The following is a 26,530-nucleotide window of genomic DNA, read 5'->3' as shown; positions in this document are numbered from 1 at the left end:
TCCTCTCTTACCCTCCAATGCTGTCCCTCAAACAATGCAGCCTCACTACCACCTTCTTCTGTCCTCTAGACCTGCAACACCAGAGCATTTACTTGATAAAGTAGCCCCTAGAACAGTCAGAAAGAGGCACCTACCTGCAGAGGAATTCTCCAAGTACTTTTGAGCATTTACCATTACTGTTCCCACGAGACGGTCACACTAAGAACCAGTGTAATTTGCCAACCAATGTTCCACACTGAATAAAAGACACTAACCAATTCTTGAATTTTACATCAGTCTATAGACAAAGACTCACATTATGGTGCTCTCCAACAGAGACATAATACACTTGCATTCAGATGATACATTTATTAAATTAGAATGAAAAAGTTAATGTACTTTAGAGTGCAAGAAACACATTTGGACACTGGACCTCAATACAGAGAAACAATGGCTTCAGAATAATTACAGCAAAAAACATCCTCTGTACGGTATTACATATCAACCAAATAGGCAAGAACGTTTATAAGGGGGGGAAAAACCCACTCAGTACCATCAGCAGATGCAAAGAGCATTAGAGAAGTTGCAAGGATCTAGCTAGACAAAAAATGTTCCTACCTTTAGCAAGGTGAGGCTCTTGGCAGGACTCAAACTATACTGAGAGCACTAACTTTTAGCAGATGCCTGTCTTTTATACAGCTGCCTTTGGCTCCAAGCTGCTGGAAGCTGTTGAGCAGAGGAGCAGCATCAAACACAGCATTACTCCATTAGCATTTTCTCCAAAGCTACAACCATGACTGATGATCTGTTTATTTTAAATAAAAAAAACCAGACTTTCAGTTCCAACACCTTAATTTCACAGACCCTAAAAATAAGTAAACACTCTCTGCTTTTTTTCATCTCTTTCCAATTCTGACCTAACAACAAACAGCTTAACTGGAAGGATATGTATGCTGAAAAGCTGAGTAGGCTGATGATTTTGTTCTTAACAAGATAAAGTAGCACATATTGATGTAAGAGTCCCATCTCTAATGCTTAATTAAATAAAGACAAAAAAATCCACAGAACAATATTTAAGTATAGTGTAAGATAATGAAATCCCTCTACTGGCCATACTGCTCCTACATATCCTATTTTCAACTCATATTTGTACCCTGTTTTGCAAAACATTTGCCTAGGGAAAAAAAAAAATCACACTAAAAATATATCTAAGAACAGGAGTCTCCCTCAGAGGGCAAGAGCCCAGTTTATTAATAAACCTGGCTAGCTTAACTTTTGCACTTACCCCTTCCAGCAGCTAGGACTGAAAGGTGGGTTTTTTCTATATTTGAAATGGAGCTGTAATAGGATGCAGTACAATTTACCAGCCATTAAAGTTGAACCATGACCACTTGCTTTTATGAAAAGCTGCATTATGAATCCCACCATTTTAATATAAAAATTCAAATATGTACATTTTCCCTGAATTGTTCCATCCCTAGCAATTCATGTTATCTGTGTAAAAGCTAGAGCACAGGACTCTTCCTGGAGGTATCTAAGCATTAAATCCTTACCAACATTCATCCTTTTGGGTCATGATGTCACAAAACACTGTGCTATAAAGACCAAATGCCTCTACACCTACTCAATCACAAAATTTACCATGATTGTAGGAAAGGGGCAAGTTTCTTGAAGAACATTCATTTAATTTTAGAAAACAAAAGTGTGGCAACTCTACAACTACAGCACACAGAACTATAGCCTTGAATTTCATTATTCAAAATCCAATTGGAGGATGTTTAAAGACACTTATGCTTTCAATGGGAAATTTAAGATGTTAAGGGATTCATAACAAAACTTAAAACTGTACATTATGAAAAGACAGCTTTAAAAGGCCAGAAACTGGGAGGATTTTTGGTGCTGTATTTTAAAAGTTTCAGTATTACTTTTAATGATTAAAAAAATAAATATTCATGCTCTACTGCCAGTGCTACCTAAAGGCTACTTGAATGTAGGGGGGGGGATAAAATCAGCTTTCCATCAGATAATAAAGAAAATATTTTAAGCATAGGACATGAAATAAAAGTATGGGGAAGAAGAGAATATGGGTCATCGTTCCCTACTCCAAACCTGGCTTTAATGTTCTCATGAATCACTCAAGAGCCTAGATTTCAAGTGTACATTCATTTCAACTCTTGAAAATATAAAGTTCTATGGCTATTGTAGAAAGTATTTGAAATCAAACATTAAAGAGACAAAACAGCAACATTGCACATCACTGGAAAAATAAATTGGTGCATACTATTTAAAGTGCATTAATTTACAAAAACAGACACCACAGAAATGCATCCAACAGGTGTAACTGGTGCATAACTGTTTGATTCTGCAGCTCCAAAATCAACTCTTACTTGAAAAACATTACACTAACAATAAATATGAACACCTCCTCTGAGGATCAGACTGTAACTCAGATATGTTAAATTGTCTCTCACAAAGAATTTTATTTCCATCTGCATCAAATAATAATAAACTGACTACAGCAGCTGTAGTCTAACAAGTCACTGAGCAATTCATAATGCCATTCTAAGACCCTGAAGCTACTTTTCGTGCTTATTTCTTATCACAGGAAAAATACAATCATTTTCCCACTAATGTAAAGCAATAACTTTGCTGAAACATAGGTAATAAAGAAAGAAGCTTTATAATCAGATCATAGATATCTGCTTTTTTAATGTAAGACAACATCTTAAATAATTCTTTACGGCTTCAATCATTTTCCAGGTATAAGTATCTTTCCTTCTGCTCTTATCCTTTGAAATAGCCATGGGAATGCAGAAGAAGTAGTTTGAGTGCAATTAACTGTGGGAGTACATTAGGGCTTAGTCCCATTCTCTGCTTCAGCAAGACATACTGTACGAGTTAAAGTTACCTCCTAAGATTTTACAGATTTGTAACAATAGTATGTGGGAGAACAAAGCCCCAAATGCACACCAGAAAATATATTGCTTTGGTGCCCAATGACTAGATTGAATAGAAGATGCCCATTACAAATACCAACAGCACAATCTGAGAAAATTAGCTTATTAAATTAAAAATCTTCTATCTAAAAGGTGTCAATATATCACAGTAATAGCTAAACACCACAGGATAAGAAAGGGTCTCTCCTTTAATTTCTGGCAAAAATAGGCTGCTTGCTGAAACCTGAATACTTTTAACAAAACAGTTGTGTTTAAACAGCAAACCTTCCATGGAAAGATTATTTTTTTCCCAATCAAACAAACACTAGTAAATCTTGTACTGCATAGAGTTACTTTGCAAGAGCAAGTTTATGAAAAGGGGGACAGAAAGAAACAAAGCAGCATTATTCCCCATCCCATCAGAATATAGCCACACAGGGCACAGCTGATAGTAAAGATGCTTTACTGCTCTATTGTAGGACATAAGCTAAACTGAGTATGTACAGACTGAGAAAGAAAGAGAAGATCCAACTGTCCAAGGAGAAAAGGGATATAATCTGTCACACACAATGCACTAACAGAAAGCTGTTGGGAAATTCTTCCTCTAGCTAAATCCCTGGCTTGGCAAGTAAAAATAAGTGGCATTGAGGACGGGGACTATGCAGGCAGTGGGCATCTATGACTCTTCAGCCATCTGAAGTAAGGAGTTGATAGCTGCATCCTTGTTCCCCCTCTGAGCTTCTAGCACTGAGCGGATTACTTCCCTGTCCATGTTGGGAAACATGTCCTGGATAGATTTCAGGTCCTCTTCATTACACAGGTGCTGGGGGTTGACTGCAGGAGGTGGTATTGCCACTGGTACCATGCCTGGATTACAGACTGCAGGCATCCCTACAGGTTAAAAACAGAAGAAAGAAAGGCACAAAACACGCATGAGTAGGGAGGGAAAGAAAAAGAAACAAACCCACAACAAAAAAACTCCCAGTGATTTTGAAGACGAAAGCAGCTCATGACTTGTGCCAACCCACCAACTTCAGCATTTATTTATTTTAGCATGCACTCCAGAGGAGGAAGAAGATTGCAGAGATTATACCTACACTGTTACAAATGGAAAATATTCTTCTGGAACAGATTCTCTCCCCAAGGTTATATTCCAGAAGTTATAAACTACAGTATGGCAACAAGTACTGTTCAAAATTAGGTACAATCTGCATTAAACAGGTTCACACATAATCCACTAACCAAAACACTAAGCTCAGAGAAAGTTGTGATTGGTTTTCCCCACCTCATATTTTAGTTCCCAATGTATTAATGTTGTGATGAAAAAAATGGTTTTACATCAGCAATATACACAGCTGATATTTAGAAAGACAATGAATGCAATCTCCAGCATATTCAAAGGAAAGCACAGTACTTTGGTCCACTAGGAGACTGGACCACACAAATAAACAATTTTTAGCAGATGTTTTTCCTGGCTAAAATTCCATCCAGCCTGCAAAGCCACTACGTGGCAAAAGAGCAACACCTCTAGGGGCAGACACTGCTTTGCTCATCTCTCTTCCAGAACGGACAAAATTCATCTGACCTGTCACTTTTCATTAACTTCTTGTATATCTATATAAAATAAAGCACTGGCAGTTGATAGAGTTTTAGAAAATAAGTTTTCCTATTGCTGTTAGAATAAATTACTAGACAAAATCCCTTTTCCATCACATAAGAACTTTTATCATTAAGCACAGAACCATTGCTGAAAACACTACCTGTTGTTAAGTACAAAACTGAAAACAGATAATAGTATATACTACTTTTGTCTTTTGTTACAGATAATAGTATATACTACTTTTGTCTTTTGTTATTACTTCTGAAAACCTTGATTATCTTAGCCCCATTCCTTTATGTGTTAGCTTCTGCAGTTCTCCTGCAGAATTTCTATGGTAGGGCAAGGAGAACTACCTGCAGCTAGACAGAAACAAATTCTAGTATTAGTTCTCTATTTGCTTTCAAGCATTAATGCACTGTTTCAAGGACTATTCATCTGATATTTTTACAGAGCAGTCTACAGTAATTCAAAGATCTTCATGTACAGTAATGACCAAATTGAGAAACTGTCACCAAATATTAGTTAAGATTATTCTTTACACATACTTTAACACCAGACTTAACATATAATTTTATTTCCCTTTTATTATGAGATCCTTCTGCAACCTGCAGAAGTTGGAGAGGCTTAGAAAACTGCTAAGAGTTTTTGTTTTGACAAACTGTCTTAGTCTCCTCACTTTTTCAAGAAACTTGATGCACGTCACAAAGGGAGGTGTATCAGATTCAACTCCTTTCATTAGATAAATAATCACCTATTTTTATTTGTTCATCAGCTTTTTAAAATAGATATTAAACCACAAGATTACCTTTATTGTATCAGAATATCATATGACAGAAAGAATGCTTAGGAAGTAGCATATTCCAAATGCAGCTGAGAACAGACCCCAAGGTTCTTTCTTATGTATTCAAATACCTATGAATTTTAACATACAGGCTTTTCAGTCACAACATGTCACTTCTTCCTAAAGTTTACCTAGTTACATGTTTGGTTTAAAGCAGTTCATTCTAGTCTTCCTGGGTTTTAATCATTCTACACAACAGAGAAAATGGCTACTTCAAAAATGTTTTTAATAGAAACTTCACTTTGCTATCCTCTGAAAGCAAGATTTCCTTCACCTGTTATGGCTTCATATGCCAACTAGGTTTTCCTGAACTACCTTACATACTTACATCTTTATTTTTATTTAATTACATGATTCCAGGTTTTCTGCTTCTTTAAAATTAATAATTACTGCTTCTTTTGCACATTTGATCTTCAAAAGCCTTGTTACACAACCTCCTAACCAGTTTAGATTTAACATATAATTTAATACTTTCACATCTCTATGTATGGGAGATCCACCAATTTTTGTCAGAAACATACTTTACTGCATTACTTCATACTTCTTAGCATTCTCTGAGTGTTGGGTTTGGGTTTTTTAAATTTGGCACACATTTTCTTTGAACATCCAACTTCCTTTACACAGTTTATAGTTGCCCGTTTGGTTTATATCTATGACCCTAATTACTTCTCTGTAAGTTAAAGGATGAACTATTTGCATAATCACCATTACACATCTTCAAATAAGATCTCTTTTCGAGAACCAGCTTTCATACATTACTCAGGAGGAGATCAGAAGCTGCTTCTCTTCTACTGAATTCTGACTAACTGCTCAAAAATCGTAGCAATAAAGCATATATATAACCAATATAATTTTGAAGAATGCCTCTTTGCAGCTTCATCTCTCTTAACATAATGACTGAAGTACTTATGCAATTGAAAATATAATTGCAATTATATTATACTACTTCTACACAGACCTAACATCTAAAAAAAGAGCAAAGAGCAGTTTCAATACCTATCTTGTCTCTCCAAGATTTTCTTCACTCTATTTAGTCAGAAACCTCTACACTCACTTCAACGTGTACAAATGTTTTAGCATCCCAGTGACTTGTTTTTTCTGTCAGCATAAAAATACTACATTATAACTCATATTCAAGGTTGGATGAGCTAAATATCAACTGTGGCTGACCAGGTACTCCAAGTGAATATAGTCTGACTGTGAGCACTGCACCCAGGATTTCACCTGATACACTCTTTTCTGTTTCTTTCCTCATCTTGGACTCCTGTCCTGTCTGAAGGGATTCATTAATGATTTGTAAATACCTCCCTATTTATCTATGTTCTCTAATTTTCATTTTAAAATTCTCCTTTTATTCATAAGTTTTATTAGCAGAAAAAAATTTAAAAAGGAACCTAGAAGCTTTAAGTCTAGCACATGGGCTGCATCTACTCAAAAAGGTTCATACTGAGTCATAATCTCATAAATTTGTTGTCTGCACACTGGAGCCATATTTCTGCCCAGTCATCTACATCACACCTCTACCACAGGTATCTGTCACCTTTTCTGCACCACCCTAAACCTTGGCACCACAGCTTTTTATGGCCTTTGGACCACAGTCCCTGGAATTCTGTCTGTCACTATGTGTTTGACACGGCCCATCAGGACATCCTGGAGGCAAACCACTGTGCAGCCCTCACCAACACTGCAAATACACTTCACCCAATTACCCAGCAGCATTTTGCACTGCCTCTTCTAGAGCTTCAACAAACCTCAACTCATTCCTCACACTGCCTACAAACAACGTAGGCATGTAAAAGGGGCATGACAATATGTGCAGCCTCAAAAAATAAAGTTGCAAAATACCTGACAGAAGTTGTGTTTTACTTCTAACATAAACTTCCCAATATTTTTTACAAAGTCATACATCCCAAGATTACCCAACAATCAGCCTAAACAGTGTATTAACTGCCCATACAGGAGGTCAGTTTAAAGTATTAATCCAAATTAAACATAAGGCTCTCTACTCAAGTACCACAGTACCCTACAGCTTAACAATACTGTTTCAGTGTCTTACCAGTGCCAAAATATAATCAAGACTAGAACAGTTTTCCTTCCTGCTTTCATCAAAAATAGGTAATTACTGGATAGACAGTACTCAAAAAGCATTTCCAATATAAATAATCAATTTAACACACAAGAAATTTCTTGACTGTACTGCTTCTCACCAAGGATTTTCAAAACCCATTTTCTCAGCTCTTATAGTTTTAGCTTATGCTGTCTACAGCTATACTGCACACAAATGGTGTTAGCATCACAGATTTTTAATAAATACCTCCATGATAAATGCTTACTTTTCATGAAACTCAACATTTAAGCTATATAAATACCAATTAAGAGTACTTTGGGTTTTTCCGCACTCAGGCTAAAAGCATCCATAATTTCTGATTTACAAAATAGTAAGTAAGACTTAAGCATAAACCTGAAGAAATATGCACTGAAATTTAGCAAACAGATATATATAGGCAGTTATTAGAGAAAGTTATAATAGGCTTCCAAATTATCAATGTTTAGTAAAAAGCTGCTTTAAGTTTAAAGAACTTCATATCACTGACAGGTGAAAACTGGAACTAAACAATGTAAGAATCCACTATCAATGGAATTGTGGACTCCTGTGTTACTGTCAGGTATTAGGTACATGTTATAAATCAGAAGAATGGAGCACTGTTTTCCAATTCAGTGAAAGGGCAATGGCAAACATGCTGGCATAAGCAGTGACATTCCAATACATGAAACAATAGCAAGTCAATTGCTACAAGCAGCAATGAAAGCATCAAAGCAGAATTAACAGGGTAAATTTTTCCAACTGCATACAAGGCATTACACACTTGTAATTTTATTTTCGTTTTCAGTCAAGTGCCCTACGTTTAATTTCTTAACTCATAATCTGTCCCATGCATAGACTCTCAGAGTAAACTCAGGAACTTTCTCAGCATGAATTCTTTCATTTAAATGATGAAATTGGTAACCATTTTCTTAAAAAAAAAAAAAAAAAAAAGGTCTTAATGATACTTGGTCCAGGAAAAAACTCACTACTAAAATATATGTGCCATCTCATTTTTTTAAATGTTGCTTCTTTGTAAACTACTAGAAAAATTAAGTGTATGAAACAAGAGGAAAATGCTAAAATTCCACTTCTCTGAATTAAGCAAATATGTTGTGACAACCACAACAGTTTTATCTACAGCATCTTTCTGAAATTCAGGGCATCAAGAAATGACATTGTATCTCACAAGAAGTCATTCTAAAATTTTCTGCATGTATTTGATTGAAGACCAATGCTTTTATCAAAGATAGCGTTGTCACAGCATCTTTGAACAATTCAAAATCAAAAGAGTCACAGTAAAGGAAGTCTAAAATGAAGGAAAATTGATTTCCTGTAACATGCTTTGCCTTTAGAGTTCTAGTCAGGTACTTAACTTGACATGGATCTAGAACAGAAATGCATGGAAAACATGCACTGATGAAAAAAGTGTCACTTCTTAAAAAGAAAGCTTATTTGAAGATTAATTGAGGAAATTAAGACTAAGGCAATTAGCAGGTTGCCTTCTCAGTGTCATTGTAAAGCTCAATTTTTGCTTTCCCATTTACCAAAAGTCGTGACATTTCCTGCTTCTCCACTAATCTTGCAGTAGCCAAACTGCAAAAATTATGTTTCTCTCCTAGAAAACCAATACTATCACCTAGTATAACTCACTGACTGACAACAGCTTCAGAAGAATATTGTAACATCACATTATATTCATCAACACTGCTATCAGCACTTTAACCATTACAGCTCAAGGCTGAGCAGATGCCTTTAAAGACTTTCTAACAGGTTAGAGAGGCTTTAATAATTTGCAGAAGATGCATTAAATTGTTCTACTGTGACAAGCAAGTGGCAATACCTTGTGACACAGTCTGCTGTAACAAATAAAGCTGTTTAGGTGAGTTCATGCAAAGACTCTTGAATCAATGAGGATGGGAGTGCAAAAAGAGCTTGGAAACTTACCCAGAGCAAAGTACTCAAGCCCTAAAGACAGGTGAAAATGAAGGGACAAGGGGAAAGGAATAAGACATGGGAAAGAAATATTAATCTATTTTTAAAAGGATATTAATTCTTTACCTTCCAAAGGTGAAAGTAGGATAAAATGAGGCAGTTGGGCAAAACCTAAACTACCTAACACTAAAAAACTAAATGCTGCTAGGATCCAGTCTCTCAACTAACTTGCTTCAGCTCCCTGAACAAGTTTCCTAAATGTATTGTTTATGCAGAAATAACAATCAGGGGAAATGTTGCCAAAATAAGTAAACCACCAGGTGTTTGCAGCAAGCATTCTATTTTACAGACCACAAAGGACAACATACATTCAAGGTTTCCTGAACAAATACCAGTAATATCACAAGCTAACCCCTGATTCTCAATAAGGACACCTAAAGGAACAATATACATAGACACAACCTTGCCTCAATGAAAAGTGTTATTCTTGACTCTGACAGGACCCAGAAACACACAGGTTTTTAACATATGTTTAACATGGGAGTTTATAAAATAAGTAAAAGCAAGTTTCCTATTTATCCCATGAATATTTAGCTTATAAGAAATATAGCTTACTTATTGAACTAACATTTTTTAGGTCACTGTTCTCTGGTACTGTTCACTACAAGGTACTGCAAGCACCAGTATATTAAAATATTCTACAGTTTAAATTAAGTAATCTTAAGAAAAAGAAACGGGAAGAGGTGGTAGATAAACCCAACTTCTATAACAACAACAGGGTTGACAAGTTCTGATTTTTGTATATCCATTCCATAGATACATCAACTATGGTAGCTATAGCCTACAAACAACAGCTAGTGCTTTTGCCAGAAATTTTCAATTTAAAAAATTTTGCAATTAATTACCACGGTGCAAGAATATACTATGGCCACTTCATAACACAGCTCCATCTACCACCAAATATGAGGAAATGAGCACTACTTGTGTTCATCTGCTTACCACAGTGGCTACTTTTTACTTCAGCTTGTATGACAGAGGGTGAGAGTAATTAGCTGCTTCAGCAGTAATTAAAAGGTTTGTTAATTACAAAGTTAGTTTTGAACAGAAGTCTTCTGTTACAGAACAACAGCTTGGCCTTTGTGACACATCTAAATTTGACTTAACCATCTCTCTTTAAAGCTGTTAAAGTAACTGTTAAAACTGTCTGGGTAAGCATTTTAGTCCACCCACTCTATTTCCATCATAGATAAGGCTTCGATTCTGACAGTCTTCTACAACAGAATCCCATTCATTTCAAATATAATAAACTATTCAATGATACTCTTCCATGCTTCAGAAGGAAAAGCAGAACTTGTTTACTGACCACATTAAATTAGCTGCACAGGTAAAAAACCTGAACTAAAAATATGCAAAGCAGGAACATATTGATGTCCATTACCCTTCCTGAAGCAGTCTCAAAAGGAAGAGAGCAAACACTGTACTGTGTTGCAAAGGAAATGTGCAAATAGAGTGGGCCCAGAAGATGCAAACAGTTCAGTTGTGCAAGGAAAGTCAGCATTTTGCATGCACCTGAGTTTACAGAATTCAGAAGAAGCATCTAGTTCAGTATACAGAAAGTATTTCAGAAAACTCAAAAATGTCTTCTAAGATGCACTATTATTTCCTTTTATAATTTCAAATTACTCTTATTAAGCCATTAAATGTATGAAATAGCAGAAGTATTCTGCAGCCAAGTCACTTTCAACTCCAAACCTAAACATCCAAATAGTTATTATAAGTGGGTCATTGATTAGTGAGTAAGTCAAAGCTTTAGAACTCACAGTGCTTTAGGAAATTTTGATGATGTCCACATAAATTCTAGAACAGCAAACACAAATCACAGTAATATTTAAAAAGAGTAAAAAATACCAAATGTAGGTCAAAGGTGGCTAGTAAAAAGTTTGGCATTTATGAAGTCGAGGAAGTACACTCAAGCTTTCCCAAAACAAAAGAAGAGTTCAAATCCAGGGGTAGAACTTTGCAATGCTTTAAAAATACAAGTCAGAGATGCTGGAAGAATTTTGAATACAGAATAGTATTATAGCAGCAATTAAAACAAACCTGCTGGAACTTGGTAAAAGGGCAATGCTCCACCATATAGACCCCAAATTCTTAGCTGCTAAAATGTCAGACATCACTTGCAAATTATTAGTTATTTCTTCACTTGTCCAAACAGAAAATATTCTCAAGATAAATAATTTACAGAACATCATGATTTGAAGATTCAGTACTTGCATAGCACGTTTGAAGGTCTTCTGAAAGTTTTATCTGTTTCAGTTCTATGTCTAGTTTCCATTATACATGAAACTAGTCTCTGCTTCATTTCTTCTGTTTATACTCTGGCACAGAAATTTCACAACATGAATATTCTGATTTTAATCTATTCAAGAAATTTGCTAGCACTTTCTATTAGATCTTTTAACTATAAACAAGATGAAGTTCACTACAGAAGGTCTGGTTTACCACAACAGAATCACCCTTTGGAATGTATGCTCCAGTTCAAAGCACTTCACTGGCAAGACTTAAAATCTGACAATTAAGCTACAGAGATTAAAAAACACACTTAAAATGAAGCAAACTGCATGTTTTCATCAAGGAATAAAGCATGCAGCCCAACTTTTCCATATGTTGCTCCAGCTTCCCTCTGTAAAAATGAAACAGGAGGTATGATTCCTAACTCACACATCCATCTTCTGTTGATGAGGTTTGCTTTTACAGTGAATGGAATTTTAAATTCAATCATCTCCTAGTCTTACAAAAGAAAAATAAAATATATGTATCTGTTGTGTCACCCCTTAGCACTTCAATTATGTACCACACACACTATCATTCATTCATAAACTTGCACACAAAGAAGTTAAAAATATGTGAATTTATCTCTTACGTTCCCTGAAAAGTACACATACTACTGAACAGATAGCCAGAGAATAAACTGGGGGTTTTAAGAGCTGTAAGTGAAATGCATACTCGACTGAACTTATCAGTTCCCTAAGTAGGACAAATTCAAACTTATTTACATGCTTTAAAATTTTCATCTTTGACAGAAAAATTACAAAACATGAGTTAACAAGTCTTTCTCTATAAATCCAAAACTCTCTTTGAACCAACCAAAAGCACTGACAATACCTGCTGTAGTTTATGTAAATACATCAAAAAGAGCTATTTCAGAGCTCCCTAACATTTTTCCTTCACTGAGCTGTGAATACTTCACATTCTGTGTAGTGAGTTTCTTTCCACCAGAGCATCTTCAAAGACCACAGAAAACTGAATCCTGTTGTGGGCTACAGAAGCTGCAGTTCTGACAGCACAACTCACTGGGGACATTTCCTCAAGTGCAAACAGCTTCAGACATGGCTTGCCACCACTTCAGTAAGCACAACTTAGAGTGCAGCCTGCTGGACAGCTATTCAGTGATCTGATCCAAGCATACAATAAATACTTAAAAAGAGAAGCCTTCACAACTTGATAGACATTTTAATCCACTTAATCAAACACATGCAGCTCTATTAAACAAGGTACAAGACTGAAGGCAGACTTGTACTTAATTTGTTTCCTCTTCTCATAAAAATACACAATGGGAAAAGTGGTTAAGGAAAAATTGTTTATAGCTTCCTTCACATTCTGAAAAAAAAAGGAGTCATTTGGAAGGCTCACAGTCTTCAAGGAGAGAAAACATACCTGCTATAGGCACATATCCAACTCCTTGTTGATATACAGTGGGCATCAGGACCACTGGCTGGGGCTGCATCATCATGGCAGCTGGCAAAGACTTGACAGAAAAAGCACAGATTAGAACAACTCAGGAAACACCCAAAAAACGCCAGCAATTGAAAGTGTTTGCAAATGAGTCATCACATTGTAAATCCATGTTCAGTAGTACAATATGGCTATGCTGAGTGCTAATCCATATTAAGCAAAATCTCTGGAAAACTAAATGAGCTACCATCTTTCAAATGGCAATTAATTTGCCCGTGAATCAATAAAAACACATCATGTCAAACTCACCTTTCACAAGAGTGATGAAATGTTGTTATCAAAATGTATTATTTTAAAATACAGGTTTAATCAGCTTTCATGCCTTAAGTCTTGTGAAATGAATATACAACATACTCATCATAAATTAAATAGTAAACAAAATCTGATTTTTACTCTTAGTTTTTATTTTTAAAAGCAGTATACTGCTCTTTGAAGCAAATTTTAGTTTAAATTAAATCAATTATCTTTGAGGTAAAACAGCGCTTTAAACAAAATATCAAATTAACTCCATTCCCTTTTACTACCACAATTACTTCAGTTATATTTCAGTTCAGTTTGATTCTTGAAAATATTAAATATTATGAGCAGGGAGACAGTTTTCAAGGTTAATTATAAACTCTTTTCTCCCCAGGGCAATGAAACAACTGTTCAGATCTGGGGCAGAATGTGAATTTCAAACAGCAGAGAATATCTGTTCTCAGCTGTGCACTTAACAGCAGCTTGGAACTTCTGATGATATACAAGTAGAAAGCATTCAGGGCTGCAGGTGCTACATGTTATCCAACAGCTACTTGGAACAAAGGTGACAGAGGAGAACACTCCAGGAGCTGCTAAACAAACCAGTGTAGGTCTGCAGTTCATGACCAGTAATACCAAATGAACAAGAAAGGAAGAGGGAAACAATGTCATCTGAAAGAGCCTTCAAACTACCCAAGCAATACCTAAGAGAAGAGTTTCCCTTATTCTGCTTTTAAACTGACATGAATTTTTAAAGACTGGGGGGGGGGGGGAAGTTTTGTTAGATTCCACAAAGCTTTTTAAAAATTATTATTATTAAAACAGAAATGACAATGGACAATTTAGCTGAGGATTTCTTTTTTATATGTACAGTAACACAGTGTTAAGGAAACTTTCCTGTCTGAGCATCCAGGAGCCACTCTGGCACCCACTCCAGTGTGTAACTGCTGAGACCAAGGCCCCTTTGCAGTGGGTGGCTCCAGTGACCCCGGGGGTGCCCCTCTTGGCTCCCTGCACACCCCACACTCACAGTCAGGCTTTCCTTACCAGCTCAGCCCTGGGCTTCCCACAGCAGTGTCTCAGGCATCTGGATCCTTAAAATAATTGAATCATGGTGCAGGAACACAGACACAGCTCGAGCTGGTGCCTCCAGGGAGAGACCCTGAAGAAAGGGATCCCTGGGCTTTTCCATCCTCACACTCTGTGCACCCACACAGTCTGGGCTCTTCTCCAGACTCACCAGCTCCTGCTGCATCCCAGTGTCCAGTCCCCTGGTGCCACAGGTCCAGCACCAGGTCATGGTCCCTTTTCTGGGCTCTCACCATGTCCCCCAGCCAGGGCACAACCTGCAGCTCTCACTGCAGCTGCACACCCAGCTACCTGCTCCCAGTGGAATCCTCAACAACATGAATAAGCTGAATTTTGGTAATTGCAAAACAAGATAAATACCCATTTGCCATCTCACCACAAAGTATTTACTTTCTTTACAAATATTTTTGACTGCTATTCCCAGAATTAGGTATAATTATTTGAAATGCCAACACACACAAACAGCCAGTATGGTACAAAAGATCTACTTCAGTCTGAAGTATCTCCCTCCCACTACTTAAGAAGCTTCTCTCCCTTCCCACCCCAAACTCTCCTTACCGTGTATGACATAACCAGATTAATCATTCCTTCCTTGTCATCACCTTGCCTTCCACTCAAGCTGTACCATTCATCCTCCACATTTCCTTGTTTCAGAGACTCAGGAATTGTAATGTGTGTCCAAGCAATGCGGTCATCCATTGAAAAGGCTCTCTGAAATATAATTTGAAAAAGATTACCAAATTAATTGTCCTGAAAGAAACGCCAAACTTAAAATTATCCTTGACTAACACTTCAGTTTTATGCTATTAACTTTTTAAAGTTTATTCCCTTTAAAACTATTGAAGTATCAATAAATATTTTGGCCACCTCCTCTTCAACAAGGATGAAGGACACTTTTAAGTGAGATTATAGATTGATTGTAGACATTTAATAGCAAGAAATTGAAAACCTGAAGCAGAATACTCTAGAAATACAGCATCCTAACATCATCATAGGCTGTGTGAATCTCATGACATCACATCAGAGGCCATTACAGAACATAAACAGCTTCTGTTTACTATGACAGGCTATACAGCAGATAGAAGTTCTGATCTGCCCCCACTGCAGCAATGAAACAGACACTTGAACCAATCGGCTAAGCCCTCAAACAGCATCCAAAAGCCTCACTTGTGTAATGACCACAGAGCTGCTGCACTGTCATGCTTTATTACACACAGTGAGAGAGGCAGCAAAAAAAAAAAGGCAGACTATGACTTTAGCCTTAGCTGTAGCCTCCTAGGTTCTCCTAATAAATCCTAGTGACTACACACAGTCTGTATTTGGCAGTTTTATTCTCAGGAATTCCAAACTTGGGAAAGCTTCCAAGCTCTTCATAGGTTACAATAGCATCAAAGAATTTTCAAGTAGAACAGCATTGTACAGCAGGTTATTTTTAATAGAGACAGTGAAGGACATAAAGCTGTAGGGCATTTTGATAGCCAAGAGGAGATTAAATAGCACTCAGAGATCTTTTACTTCTCTTCCTTTGCAGACAAGTCTGCTAATGCTGCCAAAGAAAAGTAACAGTTCTGACTTTCTTGGGGAAGAGCAAAGCCTTGTGAATTTCTGCTTCTGGAATTCTGAAAAATTTTTGTCATCTCCCAGAGAACACGACTAAGGAACTGCCTGTGCTAACTCATTCCGTTTTTCAAGATTTCACCTAACACAGTCCAAACCGGAGATGGGGAGGGGTAGAAAAAATATACAGCAGTTCTGACCTCATCAAATATCTCTAGATAAAAGGAGTCCACACCCGGGGGAACAGTGCACTGAATCACTTTGTTCCAGCGGGGGTTCTTGGCTCCATTGTGTGCTGTTGGAGTCTCATACACAGCATATCCCAGCCGTATCCGACAATACGGATCCATGCGCGTCATCCCGTAATTCTTTGCCAGTTTGGCCTGAAAAGAAACCCAAGAAGTGTGTAATTAACTGACATTAACTTGAGAAGTTAATTACTATTAGTTCACAGTAAGAAACAAATATTGAACAAAAGACTAGATTAAATTCTGTGACAGAGAGAAGAGATAAAAAAATAAAGAAAAACATCATTCAGATTAAAACATAAACCAGTAACACCATTAAGTGTCTGGGAGACCTTGAAAAGGGAACATCTTTTTAACCTATTTGTTATAGAAAATAAACATCTTCACTGTAGCTAAAATAAATTACTTCATTCCAAAGCACAATACATGATTACAAGGACATTGTAACAAGTTCAATTTTTCCCTGGGCGTCTGATCTCCAACACACAATCGCAAACGTAATGTCATAGGTAGCCTGTCCTCCTTCACTTAAGTTCTTTTAAAGGATGAAAACCAGAAATCCAGTACTTTCAAGAATATGACACAATCCAAAAGCACAACCTGCAAAAGCAGTTCAGTTGAGGTAAACTAGTCATAGCAGATCATACGTTTCAAAGTGATGAAACACTTATTTCAGCACGTGCATTTAATAGTAGTTAATTCAGTGGAAAACTTAAGGTCGCACATTACTATAAAAACAGATACTGTGTAGAATCAGAAGAGACCCGACAAACTTTAACTGTAACATCAGAAGACTAGAACAAAACAAGGTGATGACAGTCCTGAAAACACCACTGAGTACTGCTGCACAGCTGTGCTCAAGCAGAAGTTGTGCTTTTTGGATGTACTGGTTCTTTTTACATGGTTCTTTTTACAGTAAGACAAGTGACAAACCATGGTGCCCCAGGGCATCTTCCAGCTACAGGATGTTTACAGAACTTACAACAGTTGAGGCCACGCATAGGCTTAGAAAGCCCTTTTCTCCTTCAGGGAACATGCTGGTTCCTCAATTCACACATTAGAGCTGGTGAGAAAGGTCTCAAACTGTTTCTTGTAAATGTGGACTTTAAAATAAAAGTTAGAAAGCTGGCATCCAAACTAAGCACTATATACACTCTCAATTTGTACGATTAGACAGTTTATCAAACCTTCATCAAAAAAGGTGATAATCAGCTGTGTATTTACTACATTTAAATACAGTACACTTCAAATAGATTTTAATCTACTATAGATTAACTATACCACAGCAAGAGTCTCATAAGCAGAATGTCACGTCTCAATATGCAGCCAAGATTCCATAGTATTCCTGCATAAATTCCTGGACATATAGAGAAGAGTATCTCTTGTCTGCTGTACTGCCATTCAGAAGGACCCTGACAGGCTAAGAGAAGTGTACAGACAGGAATCTCCAAATTCAACAAAGGAAAAACAATATATATGACAATAAGACTTTGGGCTGGAGAAGAGCTTTGAGGAGAAGGATGTGGAACAATAATAAGGGAACTGCAATTCTCTATAACATATATTCTCAAAATTACTAATGTCTTCCAATATTAAGTACAGGAACTACAGGAAGCCTCTGAACAGAAGTTTTCAGAGAAACCTGTTCACTGCAAAGAAACTCTTAAATTTATTTGATTATGTGCTATAATAGCAAGGTTTACAGGAAATCACTGCACCAGGCAGCAATGAAATATGAAACTGGACAAAATGCTGATGTACAGAAAAATGAAGGTACAAAACCTTTAAGAATTACTATCTGTTTACAAGAAATTTAGTAACTCAAATTCCAATAAAAAATATTTTTGTGTCCACCAATTTTAAAAATTACATTGTTTAAAATTACTTAGCTGTACAAAGATGGCATAATTTATACCTGTACTACAGTAATACTGAGCCTTCCCACTGTGCCCATTGCTCCTCCATACTGTAGCTGCTGAGCTGCCTGGGCATCCAGCTGGATTTGTTGCTGCTGCTGGGTTGGGGTAATGCGAAGAAAATCTTGAGGAAGCTCACCAACAAACACCTTAAAAAAGAAAGGGGAAAAAAAAGAAGACTTTAAACTTTTATAATGGGAAAGAGATGAATATAAATTAAAGTGTAACAAATTAAGGAGAATTTAGTCTTGTTTTGACAGCGTGAACAAAGAATTAATAAAATGACAAAACTGCCAACTCATGTAGCATGCTTTTTCAGAAACAATAATTTCCAACATAAGCCTCTGCAAAAAAGTAGGACAGCCAGCCAAAGGTGCTCTGCAACTAAACATTTAAGCAGTCCATACAAAAGTCAGAACCACTAAGTTCTACAACGCATTCACATATGATATCTGATGGCATCCAGTTCTTTCACTTATTCATCACCCACGTGGTGTCCAATCGTTCCTGTGCCAAGACACAGAGCAGTGCTTTCATCGAAAAGGTCACTTCCACAGATACCATCAAGACAGACTGTAAAACAGGATTCCTATGGACCAAATCCTGCACCACAGTAAAGATATCCTAATGCTTTCCCAGTGTTAAACACAGCCAGCCTGCAACTAACCTTGGGATAAAATTCTACCACATTCCAAACAACAACGTGGGAATTAAAAATCTGGTCTATCATGAGAATGAGCCAGGACAAAAAATAGTAGCAGAGAACTCCTGTCACATGAGCCAATATGAATTAGTACTCCCCTTGGATTTTCTGTTAGTTTTACATTAGAAAGGGAAAGCTTCTACACCTTACTCATCAATTCAACAACTCAGGTTGTTTCTCAGTGAACATTATCAATTCAAACACATTCAGAGAGACTGTCATTTTAAAATAACAAAGATCAACAATAAAATTTTAAAAGGCAAAAAAAGTGTCGTAGAAAATTTATAATTATACTGTATTCATTTCTGCTGTCTATAGAGTGGATTACATATTAAATACAGAACTGTCTACCTTATCAAGACAAATGACAATGCAATTTCTCATGTTGCAATCCCAAGCAAGATTACTCAATCATGTATCTGGCAGGTGCATGCCTACAGAACATAATTTAAGAAGCTAACAGGCCTTGAGGACATAGCTTTCAAGATTACACAGCATTTGCATGTCAACATTGCATCTTGGAGACAGAAACTGCAGCTCTTGCCAAATCACATGTATGACTATTTTGTATGATTATCTGAGAGCCTCAGGATCCTGGCAACACTAAGTGTCACATGCCAAAAAGGAAGTTTATCTGAGAAGTTCAGGAGGAAGCACTGAATGCCTGCTGTTGGGCTATTGGGAAGCAGAGAAAAAAGGGAATCAGTTTTGCTTACAAGCACCTTAAAATTTTACAATTAAAAATCTAAGCAGCTGAAGTTTTAAGAAGTGGAAAGAAAAAAACAGGTAGAGAGGGAAAAAAACTAAGCTAGAAGTTAATAATAAAAGAAAGTTTATTTAAGCTTGGCTGGAAATGAGACATGGTGTTGTAATAGCCTTCTCACTGGAATACATATCATTTTAAAATAAAACATAATCCATTTAGACAAGATTTGAAATGGCCCCAGAATTAGTGAGGAAATGGCATTTACAACACAGCAGGCTCCCCTCCAACCCTGGTCCTCCAGGGAGTTTCAAATCTGGTATTATTAGCACCTCTAGGAACAGACATCATAAACATTTCCCATAGTCAGAAGTGATGGCTGCACCCCTGAAATCCCTTCTTCATATTATGCAAGCTGCCTCTGTTAAACTTCCAGAAAACAGGAGAGCCTCTTTTGTGTCCATCTTCACATGGATTCTGAAATGCTTAAGTCATTCACAACATAATAATAATAATAGCTTTTGCTTTTGAGATTTTATTACATAAAAGTTAGCCGATATCTGCTCCAAAATAAAATAAACAAACTAGTCTCTGTACTGCAATCCAAAGGGGGAAAAGTCCATGCAGGACACTGAAGTTTTCTTACAGCAGCTAAGCTGATTCTGGGTTATTCAGTTACCTCACACAAAGCCACACTCCTATCCTAGAACTGCAGTTGACATACATAGAAACTAAAACGACCTAGTGTCAACTAAGTTCTCAAAGATCTGAGTGGTAAACCCCTCCAAAACGGAAAGGGGAACAGGAGATGCACACACTCCTATGTTCAGTTCTAACTAAGATTTGGTTCACAAGTACTGGTGATATAGCCTGTAAAATACCTAGGAGAGGTGCTTATTGAAGGAAATACATTAGTCAATATGTTCTTATGTTAATTACCAGCTGATTCCATATGGATGGAGACAAATCAGTATCATGCAATCTTTCTATCTTTAAAGAAAAAAAGGTCAATTTACATCTTCCTCAAAGCATTTAAAAGCAAGCACATAATTGCCACCTCCCAAACGGAATTAAAAATACAAAGTTACGTAACCAGAATTCAACCACAGTTTTCATTTTAAAAGCAAGGAAAACATACATGACAAGGCTGTGCCACTGATCCTACTCCACAATCACTTTGAAACAAATGCACTTCCCTCTACTACGATGGCACTTCAGAAAGAATGTGAGATTCAAGCATGTTCTGTCACTAGCTGCAGAACAAAAAATTAATTCCACTTAGCAACAGGATAGGGATGGGGCTACAATTCAGAAGACAAATTAAAAATAAAAAATAATCACTTTCTAATAAACTTTACTGACAGCATTGCATCTCAAAAGTATGGATGATTTAGAAATAGAATAATATTGCCCCTCCCATGTGCTACAACCATGTAAGGGGTAGTTTTGTGGATCTCCAAGGCAGAACGCTGCAGGTATAAAAACTGCACCTCAACTTCTTCAAATTCAACTTGGTGTAATATTCTACAGCTACCTGACGTAGCTGAGGATGGGGCTGTCTCAGTCTCACCTTCCTGCTTCTTATGCAACATGAAATGGTGCCAGAGAGTTGTGAAGTGGGTCAGTGTAAAACAAGAAACAAGGGTTGAAGGTAAAGGGAATGGGAGGCAAGTTGTCAGAACCCTCAACTCACTGATTCTAAAAGTACTGGTACCTGTGTAAGGGAGGGCAAGGGACACAGAGCCAAACACAGCCACAAATGCCCTGACTTACAGAAACATTTGCCCAGACACAATACACTCAGGGAACCATAATTAAGGTTTCCACATTAGCAATTACCAAAGAAGTGTAACATGACACTTCTTCAAAACATCAGAGCTTTAAACATCCAACTACTCATAAATTTCTGACAATTCTCCTTTATTTGATTTCACTGTTTTGAAGAAAGAAGAAGTGAATGATAGAATTTTGAACATATTATTCTATGCTTTACACACTGAAGAAAAAAAAATGGTACCAGATAGGAAGCATCTAGAGGTCCTGAAAGAGCTGATATTTGTTCAAGGCTGTTCTTCAACATCTTTGAAAGGTCACAGAGATTAGAGGAACTCCCCTATAACTGGAGAAAGACAAATCTCATACCCAACATTCCAAAGGGCAAGAAGGATGATCTGACAGACCACAGGCAGGTCAGCTTCACCTTACTTACTAAGAAATTCACAGAGTAAGTGCTTCTGGAAGACATTCCTTGACACATGAAGGAAAAAAAAGCCAAACAGAGATTAGGAATAGCCAGCTTTTAACAAGGTTTAAAAGAATATAAAGCTGATGAGCCATCTGCCTTCTCCAAAACAAGAATACATGACTAAGGAAAATGCAGAAGGTATCAAAGCTGGGCGATTACAATCTGAATGGGTGGAGTACTGGATGGATGAAAAACTGACTGAGGCACTGAGCTCAGAAGCTGAAGTTCAGTGATTAATGACACTGGAGGTTGGTTCAAAGTGAAGCTGTTCAGAGGTCTGCAGGGAAACTAACACGTCTGATATTATTCCTCAGTGACAAAAGGAGAAGACAAAAGGCATCCTTATCAGTTTTGAAGATGACATTACATTCTGGGAGAAATGACTGGTACACTTGAGGACAGGACCAACTAGAGAGACGGAAGAACTCACTGGCAGGAATCTCATGAAATTCAACGAGGGCAAAGCCCTGTACTTTGGCCAGCAAAATGCCTGGCACGAGTACAGACTAGAGAACAGCTGGCAGGACTGCCTGGACCTCTGCAGAGGTGGAGAGCAAGCAAAACATGGATGAGCAGAGGACTCCTGCAGCAATGAATCCTAATAGAAAACTGCACTGGATCAACAACAACAACAACTGGATCCAAGCAGTGGGCTGAGAAAAGGAAACAATTGCTGGACCACACCTGGAACACTGCAACGGTTTGAGGCCCAGCAGAACATGAAAAATGATGAACTTCAGGGAGCCCAGCACAGAGCCACCAAGAAGGCCCGTGAAAAGGGCTGGAGCTCTTGTGAGGCCAGGCTGAGGATTTGTTTAGAACAGAAGAAAGTTACAATGCACCTTGTAGCAGTTTTCTGGTATCTGCAAGGAAGTCATTGAGAAAACAGACCCAGGTTCTCTTCTGAGATGCAACACAAAGAGAAAGGAGAGCTCAATTGTTAACCTGAAATGGAGCAGATTTCACACGAAAAAAGGAGGGGGTAAAAACACCTGCAAAGTATGGCAGGAACTATGGTGTATAAACGTGAGTTAAAAATTAAAGACAGAATGAGTGTCCACATGACATCTGTGTCTACGCCTGGAGAAGTGAAGGCTCTGGGGAGACCACAGAGCACCTTCCAGTGCTCCTGAAGGAGCCTACACGAAAGCTGGAAAGGGACTTTTGACAAGATCCTGCAAGAAGTTTTGAAGAGCCTCAAGAAAAAAAACACATCAGTGTCACTACTCATCAGACTAGTAACTATTAGGGAAATTAGGAGCAGAAGTCTATACAGTCTTAGGTTGGTACTTAATCTAATTTTTAAGGGCCTGATGTGTTTGCCAGCATGGTGGATAACCATGGAGAATAACCACAGAGTTATTTTGGGTATGATTGGCTAGATAAGGAATCACAAAGTTTTGGTGTTTCAATCTTAATCTAAAGCCTGGTCAAAGTGTCCATTAATACTCTCAATTGTAAAAGGTATCACTTTGTCCTTACACATTCAGCTACAGCTTAGATTTAAAAAGCTGTTTTGTTCATAAAAGATTACAAATGTTAAAATATGCTAATTCCATAACATCCTGAAAAGGGCCAGTGATATCTATATTCTAGCAGAGTATTTACAGTAACAGATAGGATGAATTCTGTTTCATCTGAAAAACTAAACAGCAATAAGAAATTTTAATTATGTACCAAGTAAACAGCGTCACAAATGAGAAACTGCAGGTATAAGACTGGCAACAGCCCACTTTAGTTTCTTAACCACACGAAACAACCTGGAATATTTTCTTGCTTGTTCCAACAGAAAGACTGAACTGTTCTCTCCAGCAGTAAAGAAAAAAGTGGTTTCCAATCCTTTAGCACCATTTAGTGGCTATTCATTTGTAATGCAGTTGCGTATATAGAAACTAGTAGAATTTTATCTGCCTCTCTGAAGAGAACTAAGAAAGGCTGGAATGTACCATACCAACACCCCCAGCTCTGAATGCCTGCTTAATACTGCAGAATTTATTCATTCATTTGAAAACATTCAAATCTCTAAAGTGGGTAAGGAAGAAAAGCATGTACAGCAATGTTAGCAACACATCAAAATAAAACAAAACAAAATCTGAAGCCCAGAAAGCCAAAGTTGCATGAGATAAATCGTCATATGCCTTTTGTCAGGCTTCAATCAAGTTTAGGAAACAAAAGATTCCCAAGAGATTTTACAGGAGTACCTGGGAAGTTCTAGAACAAGACATCTAGAAGAGTAACATTTAAGAAGGACCAGGCAGTTATGATAAATAAAACATAAAAGGCACTTCAAGGAATAAAAGTGACGACCATATCATATTACTGTCATAAGAGAAGTGACAGCAGTGCAGTTTTTCAAGATTAACACTAATTGACCTTACCGTTCTTTCTACAAGGCTGCATAAATTTAAAAAAAAAAAAAAAAAGTAGCTGTTTCTACATAATAAAATACAGCAGTGCAAGTTTATTTTTTTAAAGCCCTTATTTCACCATAAGCAATATCATATTGTCAATGAGTACCAGATCCTTTCAGACAGGAGGAAGAGACAGGAACAGCACATCTGTGGAAAGCTGATGTTGTAACACTTCACACGTAGAACATCCCGACGTGAGGTATGATTACCCCTGGGCAAAACCAGACAGTAACATATTCCCAATAAACTATCAGCGCCACCTCCCAGAAGGCTGCTAAATTGATTTTACGAGGGCTCAGCTCCCGTCCAACCCGCACGCCCACATCCTACACTGGATGCGCCGTTCCAGCTTCAGGGACAGCGGCCTGACCGTGCCCCGAGCACAGGGAGCTGCGCTCCGCTTCCAAGCTAAAGCGGTTTAGCTCCGGTTCAGTGTAAGCATCTCCCCCCCTTGGAAAGGCCGCTGGTCAAAGAACGGGCAGCACGGCCGCCTCAAGGACTCCGCGCAGTTAGGAGAGACTTTCCCCTCCCCTCTCCCAAAGCCTCTTCGCAGGCGGAGAACCGGGAGACAAGGCAGACGTCCCTCCCCCGCATCCCAGCAGCCTGGACAAGATGAGAAGGCTTTTCCTCCCCTCCCTCCGGCGCAGCCGGAGCTGGGGCAGTGTGAGAGACACGGAGCCTCCCTCCCACAGCGGCGCTGGCGGAGGCCGGGCGGGCCCACCGGGGTCTCCAAGCTTTGGGCCCCGTCCGCCCAGCGCGGCGAGCGGTAACAGGAGATACCCCTGGGCAGGCCCCGCGGCAGCGCCGCGCTCGCAGCACTCACCGGGCCCCGCTGGGTGGTGACGGTGGTCGCCATGGAGCCTCGCCGGGGCCACGGCCGAGACCCTTCCTCCTCCTCCTCCTCCCGCCCCGCCAGGCCGCCGCTGCCGCTCCCAGCCCCGATCCCGGTCCCGCCGCCCGTCACTCAGCGCCAGCCCCGCGTCACCTGACCCGCGCGGGCCCGCCCCCGGGGCAGCGCAGCGGCGCCCTCTTGCGCATGCGCCTGCGCACGCACCGGGCGGGGCGGGGAGCCGGCCTGCGCGTGCGCTGTCCCGCTCTGCGGCCGCCGCAGCGGAGCGCGGCCCTGCGGGGGCGCCGCAGCCGGTAGGGGGCGCTGCGGCGGAGGCGGGGCGGGCGCCGTGCCTCAGGCCGCCATCTTGGGCCGTGGGCGCCGCTCCCGCACGCCCGGAGCGCCCCGCGGGCAGTGCGGGGTGTGCGGGGCGAGCCCGGCTGCCTCTGGCAGCCCTGGGGACCGTGTGGGAAAGGGAACGATTCACCTCCTGGCCTGCCCCCAGTGGTGTCCCAGAGCTTGCTGATCAAGCGCAGCCCTTTCCGGGAGAACAAAAGCAGCTTTAATATTCATCCGAGTGCTGCTTCGGGACATAAAATCTGATTATTTCAAAGCCTATTTAAATAACATAACTGTTTCCCGTTGTTAGGGCTGTTTCCTGTTGTCAGGATCTGCTGCACAATTTTAGCCCATAATTAAAATTCTATTCTAGCGTGGATTTCGGCAGCTGGAAATAGAACAGTGCAATTAGGAACGCTCCAAATATAGCACCAGCTTTTTTTTTTTTTTTTTTTTTTTTTTTTTTTTTTGCCTCCACTCTCCACTAACATCTTCTTGCAGTGAGGTTCCAGCCCTCTTGGCATGGACACCTCCCAGCAGACCAAGGTGTTCATCCAGCCTGCCAGGCCTGGGGCATCCACAGCTTCTCTGAGCAACCTGTTCCAGTGCCTCGCCATCCCCACAATAAAGAATTTCTTACTGATACCTACAGTAAATTTCCACTCTTCCAATTTTTGCCCATTACTCCTCGTCCTGTTTCTACAGCTCCTTACAAGGAGTCCTTCTCCAGTTTCCCTGTAGGCCCCCTTCACATACCAGAATGTTGCTGTTAGGTCTCCTCACAACATTCTCTTCCCCAGGCTGAACAGCCCCCACTTTCTCAACCTGTCTTTGTAGGGCAGGTGTTTCAGTGCCCTTATCAATTTCATGACCTTTCCCTTGACTTGCTCCAATAGTCCCATGTCCTTCTTATGGTGGGGACACCAGAAGTGTGTGCAGCACTCCAGGTGGGGTCTCACAAGAGTGGAGTAAAGGGTGAGAGTCAATTCCTCACCCTGCTGGCCACGTTCCTTTTGATGTGGCCCAGGACACGGTTGGCTTTGCACACACTGCTGGCTCATGTTCATTTTGTCATCAATCATCA

The 26,530-nt window shown here is 39.0% G+C and overlaps 1 protein-coding gene across 2 annotated transcripts; it reads right to left on the bottom strand.

Annotated features, from left to right (window-relative positions):
* Positions 1–333: 333 nt before the first annotated feature.
* Positions 334–25,260, bottom strand: TOLLIP (toll interacting protein). Of its 2 annotated transcripts, XM_088166698.1 has the most exons (7): positions 25,102–25,255; positions 18,216–18,365; positions 16,253–16,435; positions 15,054–15,206; positions 13,092–13,182; positions 9,387–9,407; positions 334–3,806 (listed from the first exon to the last, which is right to left on the bottom strand). In XM_088166698.1, the coding sequence occupies exons 1-7, from the start codon at positions 25,132–25,134 to the stop codon at positions 3,592–3,594; spliced, it is 846 nt and encodes a 281-aa protein (XP_088022824.1). In that variant the 5' UTR covers positions 25,135–25,255; the 3' UTR covers positions 334–3,591. The 2 variants fall into 2 exon arrangements, with proteins under 2 accessions (XP_088022824.1, XP_014747012.1); XM_014891526.2 differs by lacking the exon at positions 9,387–9,407 and having other exon boundaries at positions 25,102–25,260.
* Positions 25,261–26,530: the final 1,270 nt, after the last annotated feature.

The sequence above is a fragment of the Sturnus vulgaris genome, chromosome 6 (assembly GCF_052056855.1).
Source record: "Sturnus vulgaris isolate bStuVul1 chromosome 6, bStuVul1.hap1, whole genome shotgun sequence".
NCBI lineage: Eukaryota > Metazoa > Chordata > Aves > Passeriformes > Sturnidae > Sturnus > Sturnus vulgaris.
This window is presented reverse-complemented; position numbering and strand designations above follow the sequence as displayed.